This window comes from Astyanax mexicanus, chromosome 6 (genome assembly GCF_023375975.1).
Source record: "Astyanax mexicanus isolate ESR-SI-001 chromosome 6, AstMex3_surface, whole genome shotgun sequence".
NCBI classification, from domain to species: domain Eukaryota; kingdom Metazoa; phylum Chordata; class Actinopteri; order Characiformes; family Acestrorhamphidae; genus Astyanax; species Astyanax mexicanus.
The window spans coordinates 54,501,370-54,518,346 of NC_064413.1; the positions used below are offsets into that span (position 1 = coordinate 54,501,370).

General features: G+C 35.4%; 1 protein-coding gene across 1 annotated transcript; it reads left to right on the forward strand.

Moving 5' to 3' along the window:
* The first annotated feature begins 1,176 nt into the window (after window positions 1–1,176).
* LOC103039660 (alpha-amylase) lies at window positions 1,177–16,360 on the forward strand. Its single transcript, XM_022666624.2, has 11 exons — window positions 1,177–1,462; window positions 2,363–2,542; window positions 4,789–4,935; window positions 5,123–5,320; window positions 7,337–7,567; window positions 7,648–7,781; window positions 9,257–9,379; window positions 9,480–9,579; window positions 11,003–11,124; window positions 12,147–12,272; window positions 13,168–16,360. Exons 1-11 carry the CDS (start codon window positions 1,457–1,459, stop codon window positions 13,355–13,357), a joined length of 1,557 nt encoding a protein of 518 aa, XP_022522345.2. The 5' UTR covers window positions 1,177–1,456; the 3' UTR covers window positions 13,358–16,360.
* The last annotated feature ends 617 nt before the right edge of the window (window positions 16,361–16,977 follow it).

The following is a 16,977-nucleotide window of genomic DNA, read 5'->3' on the forward strand; positions in this document are numbered from 1 at the left end:
TAATTGATGCAGAATCATTTATAATAGATTCAGAATCATTTATTGTAGTAAATGAATCATTTGCTGTAGCTACAGAATAATTCATAGTATAGAAAGAATCATTTATAATTGATGCAGAATCATTTATAGTAGATGCGGAATCAGTTGCTCGGTCCTGCCGCTTTGCGCTCTATAACATCCGAAAAATTAGACCGTTCTTGACGCAACAGGCCACCCAACTCCTGGTGCAAGCGGTCGTCATCTCACGCCTCGACTACTGCAATGCCCTGCTAACTGGCCTCCCGTTCTGTGTAGTAAAACCACTCCAGATGATCCAGAACGCAGCAGCACGTCTGGTCTTCAACCAGCCAAAACGGGCACATATCACCCCGCTGCTCATTGAGCTCCATTGGCTACCAGTTGATGCTCGCATCAAATTCAAAGCTCTTACAATCGCCTACAAGGTGATACAGAACAGGCTCCTTCCTACCTGCACTCACTCCTGAAGGCTTACGCTACCTCCCGGCCGCTGCGCTCCTCCAATGAACGTCGCCTCGCTTTGCCAAACATTCACACAAAGCAATCCAGACTGTTCTCATACAGAGTTCCCCAATGGTGGAACAAACTACCTTCTACTACCAGATCAGGAGAATCTCTCACTATCTTTAATAAACTCCTGAAGACAGAGCTCTTCTAAGAGCACGTACTCTCTTAACACCTCTAACTAACTACCTTCCACTACCAGATCAGGAGAATCTCTCACTATCTTTAATAAACTCCTGAAGACAGAGCTCTTCAAAGAGCTCTTACTCTCCTAACACCTCTAACTAACTACCTTCTACTACCAGATCAGGAGAATCTCTCACTATCTTTAATAAACTCCTGAAGACAGAGCTCTTCTAAGAGCACGTACTCTCTTAACACCTCTAACACACTAACTACTTCTAACCTCATTTCCTTCTTCCCCTCCTTCACTCCTCTATCCTATTATTCCCCTTTGTCCTCCTTTTATCCCTATCCAAAGTTGTTTTTACCTTTAAACTTATTTTACATTGTACTTGACTATTGTAAGTCGCTTTGGACAAAAGCGTCTGCCAAATGTAATGTAATGTAATTTATTGGAGCTAATGAATCATTTCTAGTAGATTTAGAATAATTTATGGTAGATATCATATGATTGGATGAGTGATCCTGAAAAAGACTAAGCACTTCCAGGTCACTGCAGTCAGTGTAAAGTCTGTGTCACTGCACTGCAGCAGTGTGTGTGTGTGTGTGTGTGTGTGTGTGTGTGGAGGGGGAGTGTGTTTATGTGTGTTGTCCCAGCTAAGGCTCACTGCTGTGGGCAGTGTGTGTAACTCTACTCCCCTGCTTTGAGGCCTACAGTGCTGGAGTCCCAGAGCAGCAGAGGCAGGTGTGCAACAGCTCCATCTCCATCCTTCTCCACCCATCTTCTTACACTTCATTACTGCTGCCCAGCATGCAGGTGAGTCTGCAGTGCTGAATCCTGATGCCACACGCTGCTGTTTATCCTGCAATTTCCTCTTTAACCCTTGTAAAAAAAAGTTGTGTATTTAAATATAATAATAGTATACATATAACTATATATTCAATAATTCAAGTATACTTTTTCTACTTATACTTACATTTTTATCTACTTAATCTGTATTTCAGTCTACTTTAAAAAAGTATGCTTTATTTTAACTTTATTTAAATAGTAAAAATATATGCTTAGTATTATTTTATGAAACTGTGCTTTTTATGATAAAACTATACTTTTACTAAATGAGTCTAAAGGAGTTGATATTTCTGCAATAAAACTCTACTTCAGTCGAATTTGCTACAAAACAATAATTTTGTGTTGACAAATTAAAACTGTGATAATGAACTTTTATGTGTTAAATTTATACCTAAAAAGTTTACTTTAGTTACTTTAGTGTCGGTAAAAGAATAAAAAAAAAAAAAACTTGTAGCAATGAGATATATTGCTTTTGTTTCCCCCAGTTTTTATACACTCCTCAAAATAAATGTGATATTAAATCTATATTTTAATCACATTTTTAATAGATTTTTAATGTTCAGTCGGATATTTTCTCCTGCCGTTAAATGACTGAATCCTATAGTATATATTATATATTATATATTGCATGACGCTGATCTGGAAATAGAAGCATGCTGTCTGGCCGTCTCCCAGTAAGGATATTTCATATATCAATAATGCAAATCCACACTGAGAATTTAAAGCAGATGGCCGGCGGTAGTGCAAATGAATCAGCTGACCTTAAAATATATTAAAGCAGGAAATCTCACATTTATAACCTCCCTCTCTCTCTCTCTCTATCTCTCTCTCTCTCTCTCTCTCTATCTCTCTTCTTTCTCTCACCAGACCAGAACCAAATGGTGTTTGCTAGCTCTAGGTTTCGGACTGGGCCTGTCCCAGTACCGCTCACACACTCGCTCCCGTCATGGCGACGGCACCATCGTCCATCTGTTTGAATGGCGCTGGTCTGATATCGCTGATGAATGTGAGAGATATCTGGCTCCCAATGGGTTTCAAGGAGTGCAGGTAAGCACCAGAGACTAACAGAGCCTATAATCTACATTTTTATTAGGAAAAATTAATAATACAGTACAATCCTGATGAGAGCCAGTTCCATCATTACATTTTTAATAGTCTAATATGGATTAGAACATTATTCAAATATTCACTATTCACTGTATACCTGTAACTCTACCTCTTCACTACTTTACTTTAACTGATGCTCTCAAACTAAAATTAAGAGACAAGAAATTCAATTAATTAATTAATTAATTAATTAATTAACTCTTGATGTGTTCAGCACAGCTGTTAACTGAAAGCCTCTAGTTCATAAAGCTGACTAAGAAAATAAAGCCAAGATAAGCAAAACTGTCTAATCTAAGCAAGAAGAAATTATAGATTTAGATTATTCAAAGTAGCACCTATTGGGAATGGGAATACAGTGAATAATATTACCCTACTTGAGTAATGTTCTAATCGTGACCCACTTTTATAGAATACAAACCAAACAAATTTTAAGTTTTTAAAAAACAACTTTAAAAACCCACTTAAACTTACATATGAAGGCAGTTAAATATTAAAATAAAATGAAATATCAGAACTGCACAAAATAAATAAAAACACAAAATTAGATATTTCACTTCTCTGCAGATCTCTACAGTCAAAGTAATTTTTTTCCCAATATAAAAGATTAGTACATAATCAGAAGACCATTTATTATTCATTTATTATTTTTAATTATTTTTAAATATATTTATTTTTTGTCCACAACCCACTGTTGTGTCCTGACCCACCAGTTGAGAATCGCTGTTCCACATTATGTAATCCCTATTATGAGAAGCAAGAACTGAATCAACTAAGTTAAGAAACAAAATACTTTAAGAAAAAATGAAGGTCAGTCAATCTGAAACATTTAAGAACTTTGAAAGTATCCTCAAGTGCAATTATTTGATAAATAGTCTTCAACAATTACATTGAAACATACATATGCATGTAAAGTTAATTTAAGTGCAATAACTTGCAAGAAACTGAGGAGAAAGATGTGAACTACATGTATATAAGTTCAAATATTAAAATAAAATGAAATATAATTTTTACAATGATTTTTTTACAAGCTAAGAAACAAGAACTGAATCAACTAAGTAAAGAAACAAAATGCTTTGAGGAAAAAATGAAGGTCAGTCAATCTGAAACATTTTAATAACTTTGAAAGTATCCTCAAGTGCAGTTGCAAAAAAAAAGACCATCAAAAACATTGATGATGATGAAACTGGCACGCATCAGGTTTGCCCCAGAAAAGGAAGAGCAAGAGTTTTCTCTGTTGCTCAGGATAAGTTAACAGCACCCCAGATAAGAGCACATAAAAGTTTCTACACAGGGTATTTTGGTTAGTTTAACACTTTTAAGTTACTACATGATTCCATATTTGTTCCTTCATAATCTGATAGATCTACCACAGGGGTTGGACAATGAAACTGAAACACCTGTCATCATTTTAGTGTGGGATTTTAGGTTTCATGGCTAAATTGGAGCAGCCTGGTGGCTAATCTTCATTAATTGCACATTGCACCAGTAAGAGCAGAGTGTGAAGGTTCAGTTAGCAGGGTAAGAGCACAGTTCTGCTCTAAATATTGCAATGCACACAACATTATGGGTGACATACCAGAGTTCAAAAGAGGACAAATTGTTGGTGCACGTCTTGCTGGAGCATCTGTGACCAAGACAGCAAGTCTTTGTGATGCATCAAGAGCCACAGTATCCAGGGTAATGTCAGCATACCACCAAGAAGGACCAACCACATCCAACAGGATTAACTGTGGACGCTGTAAGAGGAAGCTGTCTGAAAGGGATGTTCGGGTGCTAACCCGGATTGTATCCAAAAAACATAAAACCACGGCTGATCAAATCACGCAGAATTCAATGTGCACCTCAACTCTCCTGTTTCCACCAGAACTGTCCGTCACCACAATCAATTATTGTGCTCTAAAACCAGGTGTTTCTGTTTTTTATTGTCCAACCCCTGTATGTATATATAGCAGTTACTGAATAATTGTAGAAATAGCTGAATCATTTAGATACAGAATCATCTGTACCATTTATTTAGTAAATTATTTATACTACTAGTGACTACACTCGTGTTGACTACTACACTAGTGAGAACAATTTGGAACAATTAAGTACAGCCGATCTCCTGCTCCGATAGCGAGCTGTTTGTCGCCTGAGTTGCGGCGCCTGGTTCTGAAATACATACATACATTGGTTCCCACCAACAGATTTCTCCTCCCAGTGAGCATATTGTGGTTTCCAAACCGCACAGGCCGTGGTGGGAGCGGTACCAGCCTGTCAGCTACAATCTGTGCTCCAGATCCGGGACGGAAGGCGAGCTCCGGGACATGATCAGCAGATGCAATGATGTTGGGGTAGGAAGCTTTCAGCGTTTCTGACACAATCGTTCAGAAGAGCGAGTTTCCGTCAGGCGGCTCCAGAACCAGGCGTTTGGGTCTCGGGAGCGTCTGACGGGGCCGCGCAGGCAGCCGGTGATCTCTGATGATGGACGGCGAGGCACTTGTGTCGTTATGGAAATGAACCTTTGCGCGTTTCCTGCAGGTGAAGATCTACGCGGACGTCGTCATCAATCACATGTGCGCGGCGGACGCAGGGGAGGGCGGCCGCTCGACCCGCGGCTCATACTTCAATGCCAGCCGAGAGGAGTTCCCATCTGTGCCCTATTCCGCCGCCGACTTCAACGATGACAAATGCACCAGCGGCAGCGGAAATATTGAGAATTACCAAGACATTTATCAGGTATAATTTTGGGAACGATGAAAGATCGCTAGGTTGGGAATGCCACTGGACAGAGGAATAAATAGGTTTGCCTCCCTATGCAAAACTGCGGCTCTGAAGTTCGAAACCAGGGTCCTGTTCTGTTTTTGTAGTTAATTCATCATAATCGATTAATATTTGATTAACGTGATTATTGCACAGTTTCCTCTTTCCACTTTGCCTACTTAAACCACCACCATCATTCAAAGTATATCAGTATATTTATAGTCTAACTCAAAGTATAAGGCATATTAAACATTATAGAGAATTATAGAGCATTATAGAGCGCCCTCCTATACGCTTTTTTAATGCATTATAGTCTTTTTTTTCAGACTTTGTCTGAGGGAGGTATCTGTAACTACTGTCCGTGGCAAGATGTAAGGGAGTCGAAGAACTTTCAAATGATGAGTTTTGTGCTCCTATCGCAGTTAAGCATTGTTTGCGTTTTGCCATTCAGCACCCCCCTCTGCTTCCTGTAGTGTATTACAGTCTGTCAGAATGAGAGTGAGGATTATATAAACATTATAGAGCACTATAGAGTTAGTTAGTGTATTACAGTCTTGTGGATCATATCAACATTGTAGAGCATTATAGATCTCCCCCTACTCTTCTTTTAATGTATTACAGTCTGTTAAAGTGAGCACGTGGATCTTATTAACACCAAAGAGAATTATAGAGTGCCCCCTACGCTTCTTTAAATGTATTATAGTCTTTTTTTTTTCAGACTTTGTCTGAGGGAGGGATCTGTAACTACTGTCCATGACAAAACAGCAGATAAGGGAGATGTAAGAACTTTTAAATAATGAGTTTTGTGCTCCTATCGCAGTTAAGAATAAACTGGCTTGTTCATCTTTTGCCATTCTGCTTATTTGCACATTCTTTCTTATTCATAGTGTTGAACCAGAATGAGCATGTTGTGGATCATATGAACATTATAGAGCCTTATAGGGCACCCCCTACGCTTCCGTTGTATTATTCTGTTGTGTATTACAGTCTGTCAGAATGAGCATTTGGATTATGTAAACATTATAAAGTGCCTCCTATGCTTCCGTTAGTGTATTGCAGTCTGTCAGAATGAGCGTGTGGATAATATGAACATTATAGGGCATTATAGAGCACCCCCTACACTTCCTGTAGTGTATTGCAGTCTGTCAAAATGAGCGTGTTGTGGATCATTTGAACAGTATAGGGCATTATAAAGCGCCCCCTACACTTCCTGTAGTGTATTACAGTCTGTCAGAATGACTTATTGAATCATATAACAGTTATAATGTATTATAGAGCACCCCCTATGCTTTCTGTAATGTATTACAGTCTGTCAGAATGACTTTACTGAATAATATAACAGTTATAATGTATTATAGAGTGGCCTCTATGCTTTCTGTAATGTATTAGAGTCTGTCAAAATGACTTATTGAATCATATAACAGTTATAATGTATTATAGAGCGGCCTCAATGCTTTCTGTAATGTATTACAGTCTGTCAAAATGACTTATTGAATCTTATAACAGTTATAAAATATTATAGAGCGCCCCCTATGTTTCCTGTAGTGTATTAAAGTCTTTCAGAGGGACTTATTGAATAATATAACAGTTATAAAATATTATTGAGCGCCCCCTATGTTTCCTGTAGTGTATCACAGTCTATCAGAATGCCTTATTGAATCTTATAACAGTTATAAAATATTATGGAGCGCTCCCTATGATTCTTTAGTGTATAACACTCTCTAAGAATGCTTAAGACTCATATAAGCATTATAGAGCGCCCTCTCCTTGTCTGTAGTGTATTAGAGTCTGTTAGAATGGGCGTGTGGATTATATAAACATTGTAGAGCATTATAGAGCACCCCCTACACTTAATCCATGGAATCCTCAAATTTTAGCCAGTGAAACAGTAGATTTACAAGGCAATACCAACATCAGAGTTAAAAGTCACCTCTATAAAATGTCTTTTAACCTTTATAAATCTATAATTTTTAACCCAAAAGTCTCCTGCAGGTGCGTAACTGCCGCCTGCTCGGGCTCCTTGACCTGGCGCAGGAGAAGGAGCATGTCCGTGGGAAAATTGTAGACTACTTGAACGCTCTGGTGGACATGGGCGTGGCTGGATTTCACGTGGACGCTTGTAAACACATGTGGCCGAAGGATCTGAAGGTCATTTATGGAAGACTTCACAACCTTAATCCAAAGTGGTTCCCTGAAGGATCTAGACCACTGGTTTACCAAGAGGTAGGGTTCAGTTCTCATTCAGAGTGCACTGATCTTTCTCTACATATTTATATATGTTTAAATATGGATTCTTGTCTAAGGTCATTGATCTGGGAGATGAGCCCATTAAGGCCAGTGAGTACTACACACTCGGCCTCGTCACCGAATTCAAATATGGCGCCATGTTGGGTTCGGTTTTCCGCAAATGGAACGGATACAAGCTTTCTGACCTCAGGTATGATATAATTATTGAAAAAAATGACTCAGACAGAATTTTACCTGCTACAGTCGGTTTTAGAAAGAATTTAGTTAAATAAAAATGGGTTTAGACAAATTATGTTGGACTACATTTGGGCTTGTCACAATTTTGTTGAGCTACAGTCAGGTTTACACAAAACTTGGCCTGGCTAAGACGCAATATTGTCTGCTAGACTCGGGCTCAGGCAGCAATTTATGTTCAGTCTGAAGCTACGATCTGAATCTAACCGAACTTTGTTAAATCAGAGTTGTGTTCAGTCTAAACTTTGTCAGTCTCAGGATTATTTCTGCTAGAGTTAGACAGAAATTTGTTGAGTTTCAGTCTGGTTCAGACAAAATTAGATTGGGCTATGTTTGGGTCATATTGAGACCGAATTTTGTCTGCAAGAGTCAGATTTAAAGAGAATTGTGTCTAGTAGAACCGGATTTAGGCAGAATTTTAGGTGGGCTATAGTAAGATTTGAATACAATTTAGAACATGTTATTAGGCTAAAGTTGGTTTCAGATAGAATTTGGTCTATTAGAGTCATATTTAGATATAATTTCATCAGCTTAGAGTCAAATTTAGAAAAATTGTAGTGGATTTAGACATAATTTAGTCTAAGAGTCAGATTTAGACAGAATCGTATCTGCTAGAGTCCGATTTAGACAGAAATATACAGAATTTAGTCTGTTAAGAGTCAGATTTAGACACAATTTTGTCTTTTAAAGTTGTATTTAGACAACATTTGATCTGCTAGAACAGGATTTAGTCAGATTTTCTTTGCTCAAGTCAGATTTAGACAGAATTGTGTATGATAGAATCAGATTTAGACAGAAATTGGTCTACTAGTACTGGATTTAGAACTAATTTTATCTGCTAGAGTGAGATTTAGTCAACGTTTGATCTGCTAAAACTAGATTTAGTCAGAGTTTCTTTGGTCAAGTTAGATTTAGACAGAATTTGGTCTGCTAGAATTGAATTTAGACAAAATTTTATCTGTTAAAGTCAGATTTAGACAGAATTTTATCTGTTAGAGTCAGATTTAGACAGAATTTTATCTGTTAAAGTCAGATTTAGACAGAATTTTATGTGTTAAAGTCAGATTTAGACAGAATTGTATTTGCTAGAGTCACATTTAAACAGAATTGTGTCTGTTAGAATTGAATTTAAAATCATATTAAGACAGAATTTGCTCTGTTAGGGTTAGATTTAGACAACATTATATCTGCTAGAGTCAGATTTAGACAGAATTTCTTCTGCTAGAAATAGAGTTAGACACAATTTGGTCTTTTAAAGTTGTATTCAGAGAGAAATTTTAGGTCACAGTGTGGTTCTATATAAAATGTGCTGCTCTCCTAGAACTCTACTGTATATTTTTGTTGTTGAGCTCTTGATCTTTATCTCTCTTTATCTGTGTTTTTTTGAGAATTTCTTTTATTTGTAGAATCTGATTTCCGGTGTTTTTTCAGAACCTGGGGCGAGGGCTGGGGATTGATGCCTTCTGACAGAGCCCTGGTGTTTGTGGATAACCATGACAATCAGAGAGGTCATGGAGCAGGTGGGGCGTCCATCCTCACCTTCTGGGAGCCCAGGTAGGAGCTGTCCTCTCCGTGAACGCGTCACGTGCACAGCTACAGCCAGCGCGGGCTAAATCCACTCGACTGAATGAATAATGACCGCTCTGCTCTTCAGACCGTACAGAGCGGCTGTGGCGTTCATGCTGGCCCATCCCTACGGAATGAGCAGAGTGATGTCCAGCTACCGCTGGGATCGGCATGTTGTGAATGGACAGGTAGGGGTCTGTAGGGGACAGTTTTACCTGTCTTTTCCAGTCTTACCATCTAAAAGAATGGGCTCCAGAGTCAGATTTCGTATTCCTTTAATTTCTGAATGTATTATAATTCATTTTACTTAAAAAAAAAAGCAATGAGAAGAATAAGAATGCGTACCCATATATTTAGTTTTCTGTTTTTCTAATTGGTTGATAAGCTGATACTAGAGATACAGGCAGAGCACTATAGAGTTTAAAAGGTTTATAATTGGAGTTTAAAACAAAAAAATATATATGTCTGCATTGCTAAAACATTGATGTTGTTCTTTTTTTTAAGAATAAAGGAAATAATTCAGTATAAAATTGATCAGACATTCATAAAATCAGATTTTTCTCAATTGCTTCATATGAACCTGTTCCTGTCGGACTCACTTTAAGTGCGTATTCTCCTCTATAGAGATTCTCTGACATGACATCTCTATTTCTTGTGCATGTTTAGTTCTGCCATTTTCTTGTGATAAAATGTGTTTTTTTTTTGGAGAGCAGCCAGGTGATTTGGAGATTTAAAAATGAACTTAAACCTGCCGTTTGTCAGCTTTCTCCGCTTGTGAAAAGGATGTACACCTACGAAATAAGTGAAGTATGTTTGAAGTATGTTCAAATAAAAGAGTGCATTTTCTTTTTTAATATACTTTATAAAAATACACATTAAATATACCTTCTCTCTCTTTCAATACAATGTGTTTTTAAGCATTATGCTTTAAATTGTGTATATAGTGGCATTAAATATTGCTTTTTTTTTTTTGCCACAGTCATTAAGGTGTACACAATATGTGCATCAATACGCAAAGTAGCACATTTACAATTTAATACTTTAAGTGTATTAAAAATAATGTTAAAAATAAAACAAATTCTTAAATCTACATAAGTTCACAGAAGATATACGAAAAAAGCTCTCAAAATTACAACCTGATGCTTTTATGTTGTATTTAAATATAGTGTAATTACAATTAAAATATGCTGAAGTTGCCATAAGTTGTTTAAAAATAGTACATTTTGTATGTATTTAAGCGCATATTAATTATAATGCTAAAAGTATGTACTTTTTTAATGTTAAATATACTTTTAAAAAATATACTAAAATACACTTTTCTTTTACAAGGGTCATTTTGATGGAAACGGGTTGTTAAGAGTACATTTGATTTAAAATAAATTATTAATTGTTCAGTAGAAATTATTCTGTATTTTTCTCTATTCTTTTTTGGCTGAATGTTTTCAGATGGTGAATATTTAATGTATCTCTTATCTATAAGTCTGTTCACTTATTTGGCAAAAAACTACACTCTGTAAAACTCAGACCTCTCAACATTTATGACTATGAAAAAAAAATTAATTTGTAATTGAATGAGATCAGTAAAAGCATGTCTGGGTTTGTATTTATCAGGATGAGAACGACTGGGTCGGACCTCCCAGTTATCCTGATGGCTCCACTAAACCAGTTCCCATTAATCCAGATGGGAGCTGTGGAGATAGATGGGTCTGCGAACACCGCTGGCCTCAGATCAGGTCAGAGATTTATTTATTTTATAATAAATACCTCAACTAAACTGACTGTCGTAAGTGTGAGACTATGAAGGAACACATAAGGAATCATCATGTGAAGAAGCATTTAGATGCTCTTATCTGGGGTTCCATCATTATAATGTTTTTGACTGTCTTTTTTGCAACTGCACTTGAGGATACTTTCAAAGTTCTTGAAATTCTTCTTTTCGGATTGACTGACCTTCATTTTTATCTTAAAGTCATTTTAATTTTTTCTTTATTTAGTTGAGTAGTTGTTGCCTCTCATAATCTGGATTAGAACATTACTCAAATATTCACTATTCACTGTATACCTGTAACTCTACCTCTTCACTACTTTACTTTAACTGATGCTCTCAAACACTTTATTAAGAGACAAGAAATTCAAGTTATTAACTCTTGATGAGTTCAGCACAGCTGTTAACTGAAAGCCTGAATTCCAGGAGACTCTACCTCATAAAAATGAATGAGAAAATGTAGACAAATAGTGCAAACCGTGTAATCTTAGCAAGAATAGCTACTTAGAAGAATCTAAAATATAAAACATATCCTGGTTTGTTTAACACGCTGGGAGAACCTATAGAAATGGACTCTGATTGATTGTTGACTGTTGTCAGGGTTTTAATCAGTCAGTGGAGCTCCTGTGTTTTCCACAACCAAAATATATAGAAACACAGCAGAAATGTACCTGAACACACCTCACTTCCAGACCAAACTCTACTCTACTCTACACACTATTTTAACAGTGCGAGCCAAGGTGTGAAAATAGACTGTTGACGGGGTGTAAGATAGCAACGAGCAACAGGGTGTAAAATAGGGCCCTTAATCTCACTGATTTTAACAGAATTTAACTGTCCAAATTTTTTGACTGGTACTGTATATGTTAGGATTATTTTATTTTATTTTCAGTATAAGACTGTATTAAACTGCAGGCAGATTAATACACTAATTCCAGACTTTTGACTGAAAGTGTGTTTTTTGTGTGTGCTGTGTTGTTTATTTTACAGGAACATGGTCACTTTTCGCAGGATAGTGAGCGGGCAGCCGTTATGTAACTGGTGGGACAATAGAAGCAACCAGATTGCGTTTGGACGTGGAGATCGTGGATTTATAGTCATCAATAATGATGATTGGTAAGGATGCAGAATTCTGTACTGGCCCAGATGCGGCAAAATAGGTGCAAATCATGATACTTCAGTTGCTTAGAAGTTATCCTGTGAATCTTTGGAGTCCAAACTCTTTAGAAAGCGCTGCCACTATGATCAGGAGATCGCTGCTCCGAATCCTGGTCATGTAGCTTTGCCATCAGCTGCCAGAGCCCTGAGAGAGCACAATTGGCCTTGCTCTCTCTGGGTGGGTACAGTAGATGGCGCTCTCTCTTTCCCCTCATCACTCCTAGGGTGATGTGGATCAGCACAAGGCTGCGTCTGTGAGCTGATGTATCAGAACTGTGTGCTGCGCTCCAAGTGATGTTACTCGCCAATGTTCGAAAAGAGGCAGAGTCTGACCAACACCAGCAGATGACATGTCTCTCCAAACCATCACTGATCATCAGTAAATTTTACATTTAATTTAAAGTAAATCAAGGGATCAGAGTCTGGAGGAAGAGTGGAGAGACACACAGTCCAAACTGCTCGAGGTCTAGTGTGAAGTTTCCACCAATCAGTGATGGTTTGGAGAGACATGTCTGTCATCTGCTGGTGTTGGTCCACTGTGTTTTATTATCAAGTCTAAAGTCAGCGCAGTTTTGTTTTCCCACAAAATCTTACAGCACTTCATGATTCCCCTTCATTTTCCAGCAGGATTTGGCACACTGCCCACACTGCCCCAAAAGTACCAATTGGTCTTATATAATATTCTAATTTTCTGAGACACTGATTTTTGGGTTTTCATTGTCTGTAAGCTTCATAATCATCAACAATAAAATAAATAAACTCTTAAAATATATCACTCTGTGTTTAATACATCTATATAATATATGAGTTTTACATTTCTCTGAATCAGTGAATAATAAAATCACCTCTTCAGTTGTTTAGATGTCAGTCTGAGCACTGGTCTGGCTGCTGGGACGTACTGTGATGTCATATCTGGACAGAAGAGAGATGGGAAGTGTACTGGGAAGCAGATCACTGTGGACAACAGAGGAAGAGCTCACTTCATCATCAGCAGCACAGATCAGGATCCTCTCGTCGCCATACACACACACTCTAAACTCTAATATAGTAAAATATACACACACACTCTAAACTCTAATATAGTAAAATACACACACACACACTCTAAACTCTAATATAGTAAAATACACACACACTCTAAACTCTAATATAGTAAAATACACACACTCTAAACTCTAATATAGTAAAATACACACACTCTAAACTCTAATATAGTAAAATATCCACACACACTCTAAACTCTAATATAGTAAAATATACACACACACTCTAAACTCTAATATAGTAAAATATACACACACACTCTAAACTCTAATATAGTAAAATATACACACACACTCTAAACTCTAATATAGTAAAATACACACACACTCTAAACTCTAATATAGTAAAATACACACACACTCTAAACTCTAATATAGTAAAATACACACACACTCTAAACTCTAATATAGTAAAATATCCACACACACACTCTAAACTCTAATATAGTAAAATACACACACACTCTAAACTCTAATATAGTAAAATACACACACTCTAAACTCTAATATAGTAAAATACACACACACACACTCTAAACTCTAATATAGTAAAATACACACACACACACTCTAAACTCTAATATAGTAAAATACACACACACTCTAAACTCTAATATAGTAAAATACACACACACACACTCTAAACTCTAATATAGTAAAATACACACACACTCTAAACTCTAATATAGTAAAATACACACACTCTAAACTCTAATATAGTAAAATACACACACTCTAAACTCTAATATAGTAAAATATCCACACACACTCTAAACTCTAATATAGTAAAATATACACACACACTCTAAACTCTAATATAGTAAAATATACACACACACTCTAAACTCTAATATAGTAAAATATACACACACACTCTAAACTCTAATATAGTAAAATACACACACACTCTAAACTCTAATATAGTAAAATACACACACACACTCTAAACTCTAATATAGTAAAATATACACACACACTCTAAACTCTAATATAGTAAAATACACACACTCTAAACTCTAATATAGTAAAATATACACACACTCTAAACTCTAATATAGTAAAATATACACACACACTCTAAACTCTAATATAGTAAAATACACACACACTCTAAACTCTAATATAGTAAAATATCCACACACACTCTAAACTCTAATATAGTAAAATATCCACACACACTCTAAACTCTAATATAGTAAAATATACACACACACTCTAAACTCTAATATAGTAAAATACACACACACTCTAAACTCTAATATAGTAAAATACACACACTCTAAACTCTAATATAGTAAAATACACACACACTCTAAACTCTAATATAGTAAAATACACACACTCTAAACTCTAATATAGTAAAATACACACACACACTCTAAACTCTAATATAGTAAAATACACACACACACACTCTAAACTCTAATATAGTAAAATATCCACACACACTCTAAACTCTAATATAGTAAAATATCCACACACACTCTAAACTCTAATATAGTAAAATATCCACACACACTCTAAACTCTAATATAGTAAAATATCCACACACACTCTAAACTCTAATATAGTAAAATACACACACACACTCTAAACTCTAATATAGTAAAATATCCACACACACTCTAAACTCTAATATAGTAAAATATACACACACACTCTAAACTCTAATATAGTAAAATATACACACACACTCTAAACTCTAATATAGTAAAATACACACACACACTCTAAACTCTAATATAGTAAAATACACACACACACACTCTAAACTCTAATATAGTAAAATATCCACACACACTCTAAACTCTAATATAGTAAAATATCCACACACACTCTAAACTCTAATATAGTAAAATATCCACACACACTCTAAACTCTAATATAGTAAAATATCCACACACACTCTAAACTCTAATATAGTAAAATACACACACACACTCTAAACTCTAATATAGTAAAATATCCACACACACTCTAAACTCTAATATAGTAAAATACACACACACACTCTAAACTCTAATATAGTAAAATACACACACACTCTAAACTCTAATATAGTAAAATATACACACACTCTAAACTCTAATATAGTAAAATATCCACACACACTCTAAACTCTAATATAGTAAAATATCCACACACACTCTAAACTCTAATATAGTAAAATACACACACACACTCTAAACTCTAATATAGTAAAATATCCACACACACTCTAAACTCTAATATAGTAAAATATCCACACACACTCTAAACTCTAATATAGTAAAATATCCACACACACTCTAAACTCTAATATAGTAAAATACACACACACACTCTAAACTCTAATATAGTAAAATATCCACACACACTCTAAACTCTAATATAGTAAAATATCCACACACACTCTAAACTCTAATATAGTAAAATACACACACACACTCTAAACTCTAATATAGTAAAATATCCACACACACTCTAAACTCTAATATAGTAAAATACACACACACACTCTAAACTCTAATATAGTAAAATACACACACACTCTAAACTCTAATATAGTAAAATACACACACACACTCTAAACTCTAATATAGTAAAATATCCACACACACTCTAAACTCTAATATAGTAAAATATCCACACACACTCTAAACTCTAATATAGTAAAATATACACACACACACTCTAAACTCTAATATAGTAAAATATCCACACACACTCTAAACTCTAATATAGTAAAATACACACACTCTAAACTCTAATATAGTAAAATACACACACTCTAAACTCTAATATAGTAAAATATCCACACACACTCTAAACTCTAATATAGTAAAATATCCACACACACTCTAAACTCTAATATAGTAAAATACACACACACTCTAAACTCTAATATAGTAAAATATACACACACACTCTAAACTCTAATATAGTAAAATATACACACACACTCTAAACTCTAATATAGTAAAATATACACACACACACTCTAAACTCTAATATAGTAAAATATCCACACACACTCTAAACTCTAATATAGTAAAATAAAAACACACACTCTAAACTCTAATATAGTAAAATATCCACACACACTCTAAACTCTAATATAGTAAAATATACACACACACACTCTAAACTCTAATATAGTAAAATATACACACACACACTCTAAACTCTAATATAGTAAAATATCCACACACACACACTCTAAACTCTAATATAGTAAAATATCCACACACACTCTAAACTCTAATATAGTAAAATATACACACACACTCTAAACTCTAATATAGTAAAATACACACACACACTCTAAACTCTAATATAGTAAAATATACACACACACTCTAAACTCTAATATAGTAAAATACACACACACTCTAAACTCTAATATAGTAAAATACACACACACTCTAAACTCTAATATAGTAAAATATACACACACACTCTAAACTCTAATATAGTAAAATACACACACACACTCTAAACTCTAATATAGTAAAATACACACACACACTCTAAACTCTAATATAGTAAAATATACACACACACTCTAAACTCTAATATAGTAAAATATACACACACACTCTAAACTCTAATATAGTAAAATATCTACACACACTCTAAAC

What these genes read in the sequence shown, in the direction of transcription:
- LOC103039660 (XM_022666624.2), top strand. An exon ending in GACCACTGGTTTACCAAGAG is followed by an intron (nt 7,568 to 7,647) that starts GTAGGGTTCAGT and finishes TTCTTGTCTAAG; the next exon opens with GTCATTGATCTGGGAGATGA. An exon ending in CTCACCTTCTGGGAGCCCAG is followed by an intron (nt 9,380 to 9,479) that starts GTAGGAGCTGTC and finishes TCTGCTCTTCAG; the next exon opens with ACCGTACAGAGCGGCTGTGG.